The 17,563-nt window shown below is 47.9% G+C and overlaps 1 protein-coding gene across 3 annotated transcripts in view; it reads right to left on the bottom strand.

The window, feature by feature from the left end:
- Window positions 1-1,071: 1,071 nt before the first annotated feature.
- Window positions 1,072-17,563, bottom strand: part of FAM168A (family with sequence similarity 168 member A) — a 213,112-nt gene continuing 196,620 nt past the window's right edge. For 2 of the 3 annotated variants that reach the window (XM_061201274.1, XM_061201275.1), the window contains 5 exons: window positions 17,125-17,250; window positions 10,276-10,418; window positions 9,241-9,415; window positions 7,795-7,925; window positions 1,072-7,059 (listed from right to left, as the gene is read on the bottom strand). In XM_061201274.1, coding sequence (XP_061057257.1) covers window positions 7,813-7,925; window positions 9,241-9,415; window positions 10,276-10,418; window positions 17,125-17,250 — 557 coding nt within the window. In that variant the 3' untranslated portion in view covers window positions 1,072-7,059; window positions 7,795-7,812. The remainder of the gene's footprint in view (window positions 7,060-7,794; window positions 7,926-9,240; window positions 9,416-10,275; window positions 10,419-17,124; window positions 17,251-17,563) is intronic. The other variant, XM_061201276.1, reaches the window with a different exon arrangement.

The following is a 17,563-nucleotide window of genomic DNA, read 5'->3' as shown; positions in this document are numbered from 1 at the left end:
ACCTGGAGCTGAGTCCCTGGGAAAAATCCCCTTCCTGTGCAGGGGAAGAGAGCCCAGCAATGCCCTCCCCTACCACACCCGACAGAGCTTTCTGCCATCACAAGGGAGGGAGAATGAGTTTCATGTCAGGTGAGGACAGGAGAGGAAACTGGGGAAGGCGCTATGGAGGCCCAGGGTACCGTTCGGTGGAAAGGGCTCAAGAGTCAGAAGTCCTGAGTGTTAGCTACAGCCAGGTCACTTAGCCTCTTTGGGCCTCAAGTATTCTCTCCATTTGAGGAAGCTGAATACTTGGAGGCTGGGAGAGCGTGGACTGCAGGGGCCAGGCCCTAGGATGGGATGGTGGCTGTGATAACCAGGGAGAGAAGCCCAGGCCTGGACTAGGGCAGTGGCTTTGCCCAGGAGGGCAACGAGAGAGATGTTTAGGATGTAAATAAAACTGACAGCACTTGATGACCATTTGGATGGAGACCATATGACTGCCTTCAACTGTCCTTCTGGGACTACAAACCACACTAAGCCCTTCCCTTGGTTTCCCACCTGACCAATTTACCCTTGAAGTGAGTACAGGCATTGCCTCCTCCAGGGTGGGCAGGAGAACGTGGGGCTTGGGGCTTGGTGCCTGGGCTTTGGAGCCAGACCAAGTGTAAGTTCCAACTCCGCCCCTCACTAGCTCTGTAACCTTGGCCGAGGTACTTACTTAACCCTCCTTAGCTGCCCCCTACCAAGGACAGGGCTAACAACAGGGCTCACCTCCCATCCTGCTGTGAGGATTATGAGTTACGAAGCATAAAGCACAGTGCCGGCCACATGGTGGGTACTCGGTATCACACACCTTAGTCCAGGTGCCGATGGCCACTTGCCAGGCCCCTCAACTGTGAGTCCCAGGGCCGCCCCGGAGATGCAGCGTAGGTGTTACCTGACTGGTGAAAACAAGTTTAGGATCAATTGGGGAGAAGCCCAGGGGACTCTCACTGGCCCAGGAGGTGTCTGTGTCCCCCTCCCCCAAGAACCACCAGTCTGGTCATCCCAGACTTTTTTTTGGAAATTTTTTTAATAGTTATTGAATGTTCTACAGCTTACAGTAAATATCATAGTTACAAATTCTTGGCTTCAATCTTTCAGAGTGATCACTATCTGATCTTCAAAACAAAACGAAACAAAAACCCAAAAGAATCCAAAACAATAAAACAAAACCAGATTTACACTTCATACACACAAGCGAGGCCATGGGGCTTTCCAATCTTTACACTCCAGGCTGTGTTTTGAAAACACCTATAAGTTCTTTGATCAAACTACTTGGAAGACACTGGTCAAAGGTTTATTATTATTATTTTAAATGTTTTTCTTTTTAAAATGTGAGTTCCAATAAAATTTAAAAATTAGATTCCAACCTGTAGCTTAAAATGAATTAAAAAATACAAAATCATATACAACGCTCTCTCACAGGGATGGTACATGTCACGAGAACAAGTTTTCTCTGTCGTGTGACATGAACAGGGATGCAGATACCTTTTAGTCAGGAGATGGGAACAGGCCCTTGGGCCTTTAAAGGTCACTACAGACAACTCCACGTTGCTACAGGCCTGGCCTTACATCCCCTTGGGTAAGGAAGAGCTGGAGTCCCACCACAGATCCAGATAATCTGGCTGACCCAAGAAGGTGGTCTTTGGGCAGTCCCACTCTTTCCCTGACTCTCAGGCATGAGGAGGAAGGCTGGAGCCTGGAGATGCTGGTCTTGCTGGGGTCAGGCCCAAAGATGACTTCACCGATTTGAGTCCTATGGGCTGGTACTTAACAGCAAAGCTGTTATATCTGTTCTCCTCAGAAAGGAAAATACCCCCTCTACCAGGAGCTGGACTGGGTACAGGGCCTCACTGCCACAGCAAGAATACCCAGGGATTACGCATGCAGCCACAGGGAAGCAAGAGTTCTAGTTTCCCTTTCTGGCTCTGTGACAACCAACCCCAATCACCTGGCCACTGGGCTGGACTCAACAGCACCCAAGATAGAAAATACCCATTGGAGAAAGTGAGGGAGTGAGACCCAAGTCTGGCTCAGGCAAGGTTGGTTATGGAATGTTGAAACTGGCCTGTCAGGAATTTTAAAGGCTGGGCCCTAGAACCATGTAATGCCTAATTTCAGAAACAAGCTGTCTAGGAGAAGGGAACATGGACAGGTAAAGGACAAATCCTGCCACCAGCCTGGCACACCCATAGTAGGCTGAGCTCTCAGAGGCTCAGGTGTGGAATTAGATGTTAGCCTGGCTGGGTCTCCTCTGCTGTGATCCTGCTTTTGGAGGTAGGTCTGGCCTGGATTCCCCTGGGGCTGGACACCAGTATGGAGCCTCCTCCTCACCTGCCCCCTCCACTGCCCAACCTGCCCCTTCCGGATTCCCAAGCTTGGCAAGCAGCGGGGGACCACATATCCTATAGTGATGTGGAATACAGGATGGAAAAGCAGAGCTTCCACATACTTTCACTCAACAGCAATTGAGGAGAAAATGCCATGGTGACATCTAAATGACTGCTCCAACTACAGTGCTGGGACCAAGAGCACTCCAAGACCCATGCCCTCTAGGCCCTCCCTCTCTGGCCACAGAGCTGAGGATCTGATATGCAGGGCTCCAGGCCTGACTCAGCCAGAGTCCTGTCTGTACAATGAGGACACCAGAACTTGGTGACCAGAGGATCTGCACTACTTTTATGCTCCATGTGATTCATTTCTGAAGCCCACTCAGAACAAAGCCAGCCCCTCCAAAGAAGCACTCCGAGATCTCTGGGAGTGGGATACCTCAAACTTGGAACACTTTGGGTGCGCAAGGGTAAGAGTTGGGATAAGGAGAAAGGACTGCACAGTGTCTCTCTAGATCCTGGTCCTCACCCACGGGAAAAACAAGCCCAGAAACTTGAGTCAGATGTGCTTTTGGCCATTCAGGGCTACACCAGGTCCCCTGGAAGTGCCAACTCGCCAGGTCTGGACAGTGGGCAGGCTCTCCAGGGTCAGAAAGTAAGGGTACGCAGGCTTCCCAGGGACATGGGTCTTTCAACGGACAGGTGCCTGGGGCTGCCCTTGAACATGTCTTCAGTCCTGGGCCTCATGACCCCAAAATGTTTTGCTCAAGTTAGGCCTTTTCTTGCAAATTCTCATCCTCTGGGTGCTGCCATCTGGATATGCCTCTGGGTTCCCAGGGCTCCTCATAAAAATCTGCTCAGCTGGGAGAACTGAGCTCCCTAGGTTTCCGTGGGGTCTTCCTCTGTTTGGGGGCAGACAGGTAGCCCATCCCTTCTGCATGCCTGCCACCCAGACCCAGCAGGTGCCAGCAGAAAGAGCAGAGGATTTGAAGAGTTCAAATCTTGGCTCTTTCTCTTATGAGCTGTGTGACCTTTGGCAAGTCTCTTAAGCCTTCTGAGACTTAGTTTTTCCATCTACAAAATGGGGATTTTTGGCAATCAATATTGAAGTACTTTGTACACAGACAAAAAACTCTGGACAGGTGCGAGTGTCCTTTTTCAAGATATAGGGATGGGATATGTACTTTTGGGTCACTGCCAGGAGAGAAAGAGGAACAGCAGCAACTGTCCTGTCTCATGGGGAAGAAATTAAATACATTTTTCCAAAACATGGCAGAAAGATAAATTCCAGGCTCTTAACCACTTGAGGGCACTCCAGCTTCCAGACTCCAGCTTCCTAGGCCCCAGGCTAAGGAGAAGGAGCCAGGTAGAAGTGATGGAAGCCAAGACGGTTGGCTGGTGACTGGAACCACCTGTACCCCTGACCCTGGCCACCAAGCTTGTGGTACTTGGGAGAGGCAGTGGAGTGGGGTGGAGAGAGGGCTTTGCTGGTGCCACGCTGTAGCTTGCTATGTATGTGGGCACACCCCTTGTCCTTTCTGGCTTGCTGGCCTTCCTACAATGGCAGGGCCCTTCCAGCTCTGACCTCTGTCCAGCTTGACCATTGGGCCATCCAGTATCTTTGGATAACACCCATGGTACCTCCCAACAGGCGCCTGTGATCCTACCAGGTGTACTCTCATCCTACCACAGGCACACTACTGCCCCTGTTCTCCTGGGCTCAGTCCCGCTGCAATGACTCCCCAAGCTTGGCCAGGCTTGTGGATCTCTGTCAAAGCAAAAGGGTGAGGCCAGCTCAACTGGGACTCCAGTGCTCAGGCTGAAAAAGGGGCGCTGGGCCTGGGCTCTTCCAGACCACAGCCTTTTCACACCTTGTTTTTGCCTTGGGGTCTGTCTTTGATCTTGAATTACATACTAGGGCTAAGAGAGGGTACTGAGCATTGATGTTTCAGTCCATGAGCCTGTGTGTGGATTCAGACTGGAGGGACAGAGGCAGCAGGCTGGGATTCAAATGGCTCTGCCACTTATGAGCAAGTCACTTTGCTTTTCCAAGTCTCAGTTTCCTCATGGATCAAATGAGAGAATAATCTATTTCACAGGGTTAAACCAGATGATGGATATGAAACTACTTTGTGAACTGTGAGGTACTAGATGTTAGTTTTTACTTACTGGTATAGAATGAACAAAAGTAAAAAGGTCATTCCTAGATCTCCTCCCTTTTTCCTCCTCTCTGTGGTCCTACCCTAGCCCATCTGGAGGCAGCAGGGTTCAGGGAAGCTTGTCAGGATACCAGCATTCTGCTCACTTTGGGCAAGTTCCCTTTCCTTCTAGAACCAGTTTCCTCATTTGTCAAATGGGTGTAATAACTCTGACCCTTTCTCTCAGGGCCAGTAAATTAAAGGCTGTGAAGTGCTCTGAAGTCTATGAGGCACCTGAAAAATGCAAAGGTTTCCTATTATTATTATAATCATTATTATTATTTTGGCATTTTCTAAACATGTATGACATAATCTAAAACAACCTTCACCCACCCTTAGAAAACCAGAGAGTAGGAGGAGGTATTTGCAAAAATGGATTAACACTGGAAAACTTTCTATTGTTTTAAGATGAAACCTCTTCAGCACCCCAGAACAGACCATTTAGGACAGCTGGGCTTCTCCTTACTGGTGCTGCATTTCCCAGGAAAGCCAAGAAGGTGGGCCCCTAACTCCTGGCTCTGGGTTGAGGATGCTGCTGGGCTTTGCCCTCCTGGGAACAGCCAGATAGCCTCTGAGGTCCTTCTGGCCCAAGGGCTTCCTGATTTTCTCCTCCTTTAGGGAGACATGGGAGGTAGGGGTAGGGATTACGTCCAAGTATGCATGAATTTAAAATGAAGAGAGTTATTTAAAAGTTATAAATGTTATCAATGATCCCATTCTGTACAGTAAAATGTTCCTCTCCCCACATCCCCAAAGGGGCTGCTGGCCCAGCCAAGTGCTGGGTGCAGGGGGACAGTGCTAGACAACCAGGCTCCTGGCTGAGACCAGTGCGTCCCTCTTCTCCCAGGAGAGCCCATGTCTCCTTATCCTCTCCTCTCAGGATGAGGGGCTACTGTCTTAAAAGCATGGACTCCTTTTCAGCCATCCCTAGGGCTGGAGTCAGGTATAGGATGAGAGTTCCAGATGTCTTCACAGAATTTCCAAATGCTATTTCTTCATTTGCAATTTCTGTTCCTGCCATCTGCCCCCATGTGACCTCTGCCCAGTCTTCAATCCCCGCCTTTGGAATCCATGGAGGAAAAGAGCAGAAACAAAAGCCCAGAGACTGTTCCCAAGCTCACCAGGTGTGGGCACTGCTGACTTCATTTTTACAAAACCAAGCCAATCCATCCCTAGGTAAATTTTCATGGGCAACATGCCCCAGGCAGGAAGGCTGCATTTAATGCTAATTTACGGCAAGGTCTAGGGAAGTCCTTGCCGCTTCGCTGGGCCTCAGCTTCCTCATCTGTCAAACAGGGGAATGGATGAGATGGTTGCTAAGGTCCCTTCAGTTCCATGAGTCTATGAAATGTTTATTGCTATTGCTTTTCCTTCACTATCCTGACCTTCAGAGCCGCCAGCACCCGCCTGGAATGTGGTTCCTTCACTGTGGCCATGAATGGCACAAGGTAACCAAGAACTTGGCCTGTCTGCCAGCGCCATGGACAGACAGGTGAGCCCTGGCAGTGGGAAGGGCAAAGGGAAGGAAGAGAAATGCCATAGGTTTCCACTCTAATCAGGAGCAAGCTCCTCATCAGAGTGGATCCATGAGGGCCCAGGGGCCAAGGTCTGGATTACACAGGGCACCTGGCCTTCCAAGGCTTTGGGAGGCTGGGATCCCACCACCCTGCAGCTGCTCGGTAGGTCTGAGGTCAAAATCACCTTCTGAGGAAGTGCCAGGTCAGTTAACATCACTGTGCAAGTTAGAGGGTCCAGGCCCAGACAATTTGGACAGAGACCTTACCAACCAAAGCCAGCAGGCAAGCGCCTCTCGACCCTCTTCCCTCTTCCTTTCCATAGTGCCCTCCCCCCCCCAACCCTCCCCCAAGTTCTCCCAAAGAAAGAATCTGGTTTTCCCAGGTTCTGATCTGGGGTATTATTAAGCTGCTATGAACCTAACCCTAACCCTACCTAATCAGGTGGTTTTGTTCTTGGTCTGTTGCGATGGTTCTCAGAAGAGATTTCATTTGTGTCAGGACATGGTAATGTCTTAAACTAATCCTGCTTGAGGAAAATCAAAAAAGAAACAATCCCCCAGAGATGTGGCCTGCTCAACAGCTCTGAGTTCCTACCCTGGACCTGAGGATCACATCTCTCATGCTCTTCAAAGGAAATTGCGCCTTCAGCTGAACCACTGCAACAGACCCCACTCTCTGCCTGCTGCTAGACTAGGCTCCCGGGACTGGATTCTTGGGGAAGAAAAGAAGAGCAGAGAGGATGTGCCTGGTCAGGTAGGAGGAGGGCTAGAGCTGGAAGGGCAGTGGCTAAAAGGGGGACAGTGGGGAGAGGCAGGAGATGAGAAAAAGCAGCTTTTACAAAAACCGAAAATAAAAACCAAAACCGTTAAAGATGCATAAAGTGACCCTTGCACTTCCGTTGTCTCTTCTTGCAAATAGAGGTGGTGCTGCTAGGGAGCTGCTCCAGCACCTGTGTAAGACTTGAGTAGTTGCATACAATGTGTGACTCCAGATCTGGGGGAGGAAGGGGAAGGCCGTTAGTGACAGTGATATCCCTGAGGCCACTTCATGAAGCTACTGGACCCCCTCCCCTCACGCTGGGAGCCCTAAATGGAGCCCTCTGTGCCTTCCCAGTGGAGCTGCCTGTTTCCCGTCCAGTGCCAAGAGCTCCTGGAGGAGGAGGGCGGGGGAGATGAGGAAGTAGGGCAGAGGATTTTCAAAGTGACATCCTTGGAGCCCTGCAGTTCACTGGCACTGCCTCAGCAGCTGCGGAGGGCAGCAAGGAATCTGGTGGTGGGGATGGCCCAGGGTTTCTGCCTGGCCCCAGTCAGAGCCAACATCTGACTGAGGTAAAAGTTCATTGGAAGAATGGGGCCCACAGGTAGAAGACGTCTGAAGACTGTATGGTAAAGAGCACAGAATTTACTACTAGAGGATTGGAGTTCAAGTCCCAGCTTAGTTTTTACTGGTTAAGTGATGTTGGACTATGTATTTATCTGTAAAATAGAGCTAATGATCCTTATTTCACAGAGCTACTGTGAGGATCATGAGAGAGCATACGTTAAGTATCTAGAATATATATAAAGTGACAGCTATTATTAAGAGTGATATTACTGAACCTGGAGCAGGAAAGTAACTGGTAACTGTCACCTGCCCCTTGCTGACACCTGTGCTTCAGACCAAGACAGGGGCTTTGAAACAATTCTGCTTTGTGACCCTCCTACCTCTCCCACCCTGGGCCCCACTCACTTGGATGGGCTGCAGGCTTTACCAGTGCGGGGGCACATAGCTGTACGCAGGGGTCCCTTGGGCCCTGTATGCTGGCATGGAGACAGGGTGTGCCCCAATCGCGGTGTGCTGGGGTGCAGTCAGCAGGGTACCTGAGCATCCAGAGAGAGAAGAGTAAACCTGATGAGGCCGTCCCAGAGCGCTGGGATGAAGAGGATGAAGCCACAGTCTTTCACACAGCTGCTGCCCACCCTTCCGCATCTTGCCAGGGAAGCTTTCCTCATGCTCCAGGACAGTCACTCACTCATCTTCAGTGGCCTCCTTTCACCCTTCTTTGTATGCTCCTCTCATTGCACCAACATCACACTGAGTGGTGATCGCTGGTTCACGTCGTTGTGTTCCCACTAACCCAGCTGTTCCTACGGGTAGGGTTCTGGTCTGATCTATCAGTATTTGGTCCCCAGGACCCAACCAGCAAGGCTGCCACCCAGCAGTCATTCAATAGCTTGCTGACCTGATCTGGGGAGTGAGAGGCCTCAACAACGCCTACATTAGGGGGCAGAATAAAATCCCAACTCCCACCTCCTGCCCACTCAACCCCTCGTACTCTCTTCCCCCAGAAGGTGACCTAGCTGATTCTTTGAAAGTTGGGTCTCTAAAGGTTATTCAGAGCCCTCTTTTCTTCTCATGCCTTTCTTTTTAATGCCAGTTCATCCAAAGACTTCCCTAAACCTGCTCTTCCTCTGGCATCTCTCCCTGCCCCCATTCTCAAGGTTCCTGAAGGGCAGGGTTTCTGGAGTAAGCCAGAAATGAAGAAGGGGTCCTCTTGGACTCCTGCTTCTCCTAAGCCTCACAATTAATTATTGGACAGGTCCTTAAGCTCCTGCCTGCTAAATATCATTGCCCTATGCCCTCCTTTCTGGAACCCTGCTGCTACCAGAGTCCTAGCATCATCATGTCTCCTCTAAACCAGAGCTTCCCCCTGGCTAAGCCTGCCTCCACCTTGCAGCCAGAGAGAATGATTAAACCAAATTCCATCTCTCCTCTGCTTAAACCCCTTTTCTATCTCCCCGTTACCTAAAGGTATTCAAGACTCTCCACCACTTTATCTCTGACAACTATTCCAGCCACCCTTCCAACTCCATGCCCCTATTTTCTAAGTGATTTAGACCATTTCCATTCTGTGAATGTGCTTTATCCATGTTTTTTACCCTTGGACTGCCCTTCCCTTTTTCATCTCTCTGGTTAGTCTCTGTTCACCCCTTAAGGCCTAGCTCAATATGTCCTCCTTGGTGAAATCTTCCCCATCCCTGTGGACAGAGTTAGAGGGTCCTCTTCTGTGTTCCTAGAACCCCCAGGCACAGAATTTTTCATGCTATGCTACAATCGATTCCATGACTGTGTTCTCCACTCTGTCATGAGTTCCTGGAGGAAGGGAATGGACACCGACACAGATGCTGCCCTTACCTGCTGACATCGCCATGGTGGTGCCGGCCACCATGCCCATGGCCACGCCATTGGTCCTGGGAGCAGCAACAGGCGCCGGGTAGATGGCAGAGGGAATGCTGTTGGGCTGGACGACCGTGGTGTGGTGGATGACATGGGGCTGGGCAGCATACACCGGCTGTGTGTAGTAGGCTCCCTGGGCGAAAAGAGGCTGAGGTCACACAGGCTTCTGGAGAGGAGGGGAGAGGGGAGGGGAGCCTGTCCCAAACCCTAAGGGATGGGGTCAGAGAAGCTCTGGCCCAGGGACACAAGGTCTGGGGCTCTGCTTCTGTCTTCTACATGGCTGTGGACAGTTCAGTGCTGGGCTCAGCTTCTGGTCTGAAAAATAAGGCTCGAACCCTGTCCTGCCTCGCTCCTAGAGCTGCTATGATGATCTACTATGTTTATCTTATTGCAATGTGCTTCTTCTTAGACTGCTTAAAATATAAAGGTAGGGACCACGATCAATGAGTGAAGAGGGCTGTGGACGAGGCTGGTGAACTTCAGAGCACTGTGCATGTGTACACATGAGGGATTACTGGTGGGAGTATCATACTGGTGTGAATGCTGCCATTTTACATACTGGAAAAATGTCATAAATGCAGAGCACTTCCCCAAATGTCTCTTACTATCTATTTCCCTCTAGGCAAAAAGGCTGAGGATGGAGACAATGGTCTGAGGTGACATCCCACTACCTGGATCACATGACTGCTTTGTGCTGTCACAGCCCACAGGTCTGCTGACCTTTGGGCAGAGTAGACAGGGCGTCCTGGATCATCTTAATCCAGAGCTTCTCAAATGTTTTTGCTAAATAATAACAAGAGCCTCAGCCTGTGGATTGAGGTAGACTGGGGGAGTGTGTAGACTGCAAGGTTATTGTTTGAATGACACAACAGCGACAGCTGATCAGAGCCACAAACTCTCTTTTCCTCTCTTCTTCACCTACCTCCACCCCACCCAGGCTGGTGGCTCCTTTACCTGCAGAAGAAGTGGGCCCGGGCTTCTACATGTACCTACCTGGGCATACAGATTCTGCTGGGGGTAGGCACTTCTGATGGGATACATGGCCGTCTGATAGGGGTTGGGTGATGGGGAGTAGGGGGGCGGAGCAGTATTACTCTGGGTCGGTGGGACCTTGTATGGTGTCCCCGCAGTATATCCTGTACCAAGGCAATAAGAGAGACTTTCAATTAGTTAGCAGAACAGCATCGCTGGAAGGCAGCAGGTCCCAGTCACGACTCCCCAGACAAACATGGGCTGAATCCAGGCTGTAAACACAGATGAGAACAGACAGAGAACAGGGCTCCACCCAGAGAGCCCTGGCCCCAGAGGCAGCTCCCTCAGTGGCTGCATGTGTGGCATCTTTTATTTCTCTGTCTCAGGGCTCTGATCTATAAAATAAGAGGCTGGGACCAGATGATCTCTTAAGGGACCCTTGCAGCTCAGACAGTCTGGGACTCTGAGCCATGTGCCATGAGACAGGCAGGTGTGCACGGACGGGAGACCCTCAACCTGCTCGCTCTATACTGCACTCTTCTCGCTTTTCTGTCTCCGTACTCAGCACCTCAGGGCATCCTCTGCTGCTGCTTCTGTCTTGCTTTCTCCTGTACTCTCTCTTTTTCTCCTTGTATCTCTCTCCCTTTTTGGACTGCCTCCACCATGTTCCCCTTCTTCCCTGCCAAGTTTTAAGGTGGAAACCCCATTGAAAACCCCATTCAGAGACCCTCATCTTCTGGGATGCTGAAAAACTTTGCTCTACACAGCTGGCCTTGCCTCCCCTCCTGGGGTTTGGGGGAGGGCCACCGCTGTCTGAAAGACTGAAGTCAGGGATCAAAAAGGTTCACATCGACCTGGAACCCAGGCCATGTGGGGTCAGCAGGGTGGACTGAAGCTGGGGTAGGGGCTGAGAAGTCAGGCCCCAGGAAGCTCACAATCAGCCATTCAAACAAATTGTGCTGCCTTTGAATTTTCTGGAAAAGAGAGTCAGATCCTAAGTTCGCAGGGAAAACCTGAAACATGAATCACTCAGGAACAAGACTGTGTTCTTAGAGAATCACAAAATGGAATGATTCTTTGGAACCCAAGTGATCATCAAGTAGCCCCCACTCTCTTACTCTGTACTAGGGGATCCTGGGGTTCAGAAGAGCAAGTCTTTTTAGGAATATCACCTTCTTTCTGAGTTGAAGGGACAATGCCAAGGGATCCTGGCTTTGGATCTCCAATGGGGTGCCACTGGGGCTTCTTCCCTGTCCCCATCCTGGCTTGGTCTGGCTGACACATCATTGAACCTCTCTTGGCCTCAGGTCTTTCGCCTACAAGATGCTCACCGAGGACCCTTTCAGTAACATGGAGCTGTTTTTACAAGAAGGGACTGGGGCCAGAGTGAAAAGGGTGCTTTACTGGAAGAGAAGAGGTCCAGGCTTCAGGCCAGGATTTCTTCCAATTTGCTGTGACCACTGGCAAGTCTCTGGGCCTTAGTTTCCTATTTTGTAAAATTAGAAGGCTAAGAATGAAGATCTCTTCCTGAACTAAAATCTCATTTTTCTAAAGACCCTGGGTCTCTTCTACCCTAACCCCAAGTTAAAGCAAGCTGCCACACAGTCACAAATCTCTCTCAAGTCACACCACAGCTTTGGCATGGCGACCCCCTGCCCCTGATGAGGTACTCAGAAGGATATGAGAGCTGCTATTTAGTCACCACCCAAGGTACCACCGAAAAGCTGTCCTGCCCACTCCCCTGGAATCATGTCATTTATCTTTCCACCTGCAGACCCATAGTTTGTTCCATGAGAAACTGGAGAAACTGATTTTGTGGTCAAATATGCTTGGGAAATAAGTAGGAATGGAGCTGGAAAAATACATTAATGAGAAGGTAGCACTGCTTATCAGTGCTTATCAGAACTAGAAACTAACTGGAAGTGGAGGTACGAGTCAGTTGAGAAAGAAGTCTAGAGCAGGTTCCTCCAAGTTTCTAGATTGTGCAGCTAATTATGAAATGTGGTCACAGGAGGAGAAGCAGATACTGTGGGGAAGACAGGGAGTCTAGGTTTGCAGACATCTAGAAGGAGCCATTTGAGGTGTACTTCACCTTGGAGAAACAGTTTACTTGTCTGTAAAACAAAGGGGATTCTCAAGATGGGCATGTCCCAAGAGTATACAATGGACTATGATGCCAAGGGATCCTGTTATTTTGCCACCCCCCCCCAAAAAAAAGAAGGACAAGGAGAAGGTGGGAGGGAAGGGGGAAGAGGGGGAGAAGGAGGAGAGATATAAAATAAGAGAGAAATAGGTTTTATTCCATGACACTGAGAAGTTTTAAAATGATAGGATGAACTGTGAATCTCCAAGATAGGGATATGCAGGAGACTATTTCCCAATTTGTTTTACCACAGGATCTTTTATTCATCCTATTCACATTTAAAACATGCAAACTACAATTTTTTGTGTGTGACTGTAGCTTGTTTTGGTAAATCAAGTTTTACTGTAACACAGCCATGCCCATTCATTTACATACTGACTATGGCTGCTTTACTGGTAGAATGGTAGTTATGGTAGAGATCGTAAGGCCCAAAAAGCCTAAGATATTTATTATCTGGCCCTTTACAGGAAAAGCCTGCTAACTCCTGATTTAAAGGAACAAAACAGGGTATGAGGAGTCCTGCCAGAGTGGAGAGCACCTCTCTTCCATGCAGGAGGGCAGGACACCCCTGAATCCTAAGATGCCTGTCTCTGAAAGCTACATAGCACAGGGTTGTGATTATGAGTAGTCTGGAGCCAGACTGACTGCCTGGGTCCAAACCCTAGCCTTCCTACTTAACAGCTGTAGAATACATCCGTCTCCTCATCTATAAAATGGGGATAATAATATCACTTACTTCATAGGGTTACTGTGATGAATACATTAATAAGTGCAAAGCCCTTAAAAGAATGCCTGACACATTAAAAGCAGTTCATAAAGGTTAGCTATTATTCTTTTCTCTCTCACTGTATAGAGAGATAGTAAGCTTCCTGTTCTAGGGGGTATACAAGCAGAGACTGGTCTGAAAGATGACAGTACATAGGAGGTTAAACTATTATGACTTTTATGGTGTGATCCAGCTTGGAACATAGACTCCAGGATTCTAAGATTCTAAAATTTTATTAAACTATTAAACTATTAATATTAAGTTAATAGTTAATATTAATATTAAATTATTAATATTAAGTTAAACTATTAAGGTTAAACTATTATGACTTTCATGGTGTGATCCAGCTTGGAACATAGACTCCAGGATTCTAAGATTCTAAAATTTTATTCTAAAATTTTAAAATGCCATGATTTTAAGATTCTTTAAAGTTAACAGGCCAACAGTGCTGGTGACTTTCCTTTATGCTCCCGGAGAATGTGTGCTGAAGTTTTATCCCCTGAGGAAGCCTGCACTAACCCTCTCTGTCACAAGGACAATCATCTTACAAAGTGTTGAGATTATCCCTCTGAGGAAAATCAAAAGGTTCCAAGAGACTGCAGTAGAATTTGGTTTCCACATCCAAGAATAACCTTGTCTACAAATGTATCCTTTCTTCATGTTATGAAATGAGACACACACAAACTCAAAATACAAATCAGTAGCCAAAACACACTTGGTGGCCGAAAAGATGATGCTGGAGAAGAAGGCCTTGCCTATTTGTCCAGACAGGTTGAGAAGGGAGAAGCAGAACTGCAGAGCTAGAAAAGACCTTAGAGATCATCAAGACCAACACAAACGTTTCACAGATGAGACGAGAGCAAGTGAGCGACGGCTCACAAGGACCCAGGACTCAGTGCTCCCTCCTCTGACTACAGTGGTCCCAGTCCTGGGCTCTGTCAGTGATTCAGGTCAATTCTTCTCTCAAGGAATACCTTCACTGGACTAGATAATATCAGAGGACCTTTCTAGTGCTGATATTCTAAGTTCTGAGTATTTCAGTGGGACTTTTATTAGAAAATCATTGCAGAGGACATTCCACAACTGACTGATGGTCCTGTCCATACCCTTGAGGATCACTGGAAATTCCCCTGGGGCTGTAGCCTGGGCTACCTTGGGTATCACAAAATTCAGGGTTTATTACTTTATGCATCTAAGTTAAAAAAAAAAAAAAAAGCCGTTGGATTTGATGGAAACAAAACCAAGTCAAAACAGAAACTCACTGATTTTGCTCAAATGAACTTAGATTCAACTCACTCACTCAGGCCCTGGGTCTCCTGAAAAGAGTTCTACCTCAGTCTGAAGGTTACAGAATTAGGACTTTGGAATGCTATACCTTAAGGACATTAGAGACTTGAATTCAATCCTCTCCAATTCAGATGAAGAACCTAGAGCCCAGGCGAGCAGCAACTTTCCCAAAACTGCACAGCAAATCAGTGCGGGGCTGGGCCCAGAGTTCAGGGCTTACCATGCCCTGGGCAGAGCTCCTTTCTGAAATTATACGTCTCTACAGTCCAATCTTGGACATTTGGTATATTGGCCTTTGTGTCCTCATTTCATTAAAGGCAATATTGTGAGAGAAAAAAGGAATTTGATCACTAGCAGTCCCAGCCCTGACTTATGAAAGAGGCTTTGTTTATGGTACCCTATTCTTTCTCTCAGGTTGCTAACCATAATTTTAGACTCCATCAAATAGGGTAATAAAGAGAGTGTGTACATTAGCAAGATAAAACTTTTTCAGCCCTCTCTTCAATCCTTCTGCACTGTCATAAATCTTTTTCAGTTGTAGAGCCCCTACCACCTTCAAACACATTGATCCTCACATCAAGGATGCCTTTTAGACTGATCAGTTTATTGACTATCAGATTTATATGTCTGGACAAAGCTCTATGTATGATTCTTGCCTTGACCCCCCAGTCTCCTTGTTGGCAGCTGAACAAGAGACTGCTGAATAAGTAGGAGGGAGACCTAACTACAGACAGGCTTAGCAAGTGTTAGTGAAATTAAATTGAATTTGTCAAAGTGCCCTGAGTTTTCTGTGGTATTAGAAGCCACAAAATCTGTGTGCTGGGAGGAACTCTGGTGGGACATGGGAGGACCAGTCAATCCCACCTCTACTTACGGATTATAAGAAAGAGGGTACATCTTGGCCCTTTCTAGGGACTGTGATAGCCTGTGAGAGGACAGTGGGATATAGCTACTGGACTTTTCAGTGGAACTTCAGGAAGATGTCAACATAGTGGAAGGCAAGGCCTTCTAATACTCAGACTTTCTCATTGTGGAAAGGGTTGCTTCTGGAGGGAATGAATACTCCATACCTGGAGATGTGTGAACAAAGGCTAGTTGGCCAACTACTGGTCTGGGCAGCTAGAGAGGAGGCCCCTGAAAGAGTGGAGGATATTGGGTATACAGCACCAAGGTGATAGAATCAGGAGCCTAATAGCTAGAGAGAACCTTAAAGATGACCTAGTCCAACCCACTCATTTTACATTTGGAAAAAACAAGGTCCAAAGCACAGACATGAATTATCCAAGGTTACACAGAACCAAGTCTAGAATCCAACTCTTTTGGTCTTCCACACCAGGCTTCTTTCTGCTACACTACAGCAGGCGTGTCTATATGCATCTACCTCCACATGTGCAGATATAAGACAGAATATGCATGTATATGCCCATTTACATATATAATATCATAGGTACCTGGAAAAATTCCCTACTGCTATCACCCCTCTCTTAAATAAGAGTAAAATTAATCTCAAGAAAAAAAGTCAGTAATAGAAACTTAATTTGGGTGATACACTTTTCTAGTTGTGCTGCTTACCAGTTGGATGGCATTGGGCATATTACCTTTCTGAGCCTCAGCTTTCAAACTGGAATAAAAATCCACCCAAATAGGACTATAGTGTAGATTAAATGAGAGGGTGATCATGAAAACATATTCTGCAAAAGGTGAGAGTTATGTTGTATAAACATAAGTTGATGTTGACCTGAAGGGGCAATGATAGCTAAGGAGAAAATAACATTTTAAAGAAAAATTTTCAATACAATGTATTCTTCTAATTTATTTACTTAATAGATTAACACTTCACTGAACCCCAGACCATCGGGCCTAATCTGCAACATCCCTCCGAGGGCCTGTGCAGCCCTTGCTGGCACAACTTAAGAGACTGGCGCTCACCACATCCAAAGCCAGCCACTCCTCTTTTGGACAACTGCAACACGGCACGAAGCTTTTCCTCATACAGAGTCAAAATGCCACTCAGTCATTTCTAAACACTGGTCCTCATTTTACCCAGTGGAGCCATTTTGTGTTAAAAATCAGATGTGAAGGTGAAACCATCAGTCACTCTACTGAGCCTCAAGTGAACGTGACCAATCTGACGGGCCAGATGGTTTCCGACCTTCACGAGGACTTCCTGCACATACCTTGCTCTCACAGTGTAGCCTCCACGAGGGCAGTGTTTCTCAAGCAGGGGGCAATTTTGCCCCCGGGGATATGCACAGGAGAGCGCCCCCCCCCCAACCAAGAATTATCTGCTCCCAATGTTCACAGTGCTGAGGTTGACAAACCCTGTGCTAGCTGGAGGAGCCCCCTCTGTCCAAAAGTCCACAAGACTTTAAAGTGCCCTCTGTCCTTCCCTTGAAATGCAGTAACAGTCCTTCCCTCATCAAACTCATTGGCCAGGTGAGTACTTCCTTCTCTCTTCCTCACTGCTTTGTGTTTCCTCAAAGCAGGGTGTGTGATCAAAGAGGATGACCGTTTCTATATGAGGAGGGCCAATTTTTTGGTGGGTAGGAGAGAGAACCTCTTAAAACAGTGTCCTATAAATGTCAGTTTTAAAAGTTCCCTTTCCTTTCTTCCTAAGAGACAAATCCGTCCCAACCAAGGGGAACAAGGAAAGGAGGAGACAGGCTGTATTTACTGAAAGCCGCAGAGGATGCTTGGTAAGTTCGGTTCTCGGTCCCGGTGTCCACTGGGAGGTGGAAGGTGCCTTCAGTGCCACAGGAAGACGAGTTCTGTGGCCAGGCCTGTTTCATCAGCAGAGTTGCTTAAGGGAAGACACAAGAATGGCATTAGGCAGAAATAAGAAGTGGGCACCACCAATCACAGACACAAAGCAAGGATCTTGTGCTGGACGGAAACATATAACCCAAGAGGCCCTGTTCAGACACACAGGATGGTTCAGCTTTCTGAGATGGGTGAGTGGTTGGGAGGAGTGCTGAAGTGATCTTCTAAACAATTTGAAATTGAGGAAACCTAAGCTTATACTAACTAGGAGAGTCAGGATTTTCTACCCACTACCAAACCCATGAAAATGCTTATGAATACTGCCTTCTACTGCCTGACATTCTAGCCTAAGA

The sequence above is a fragment of the Eubalaena glacialis genome, chromosome 10 (genome assembly GCF_028564815.1).
Source record: "Eubalaena glacialis isolate mEubGla1 chromosome 10, mEubGla1.1.hap2.+ XY, whole genome shotgun sequence".
In the NCBI taxonomy this organism is placed as follows: Eukaryota; Metazoa; Chordata; class Mammalia; order Artiodactyla; family Balaenidae; genus Eubalaena; species Eubalaena glacialis.
Note: the sequence above shows the minus strand (reverse complement) of the source record. Positions and strands in the feature narration are given on the sequence as shown.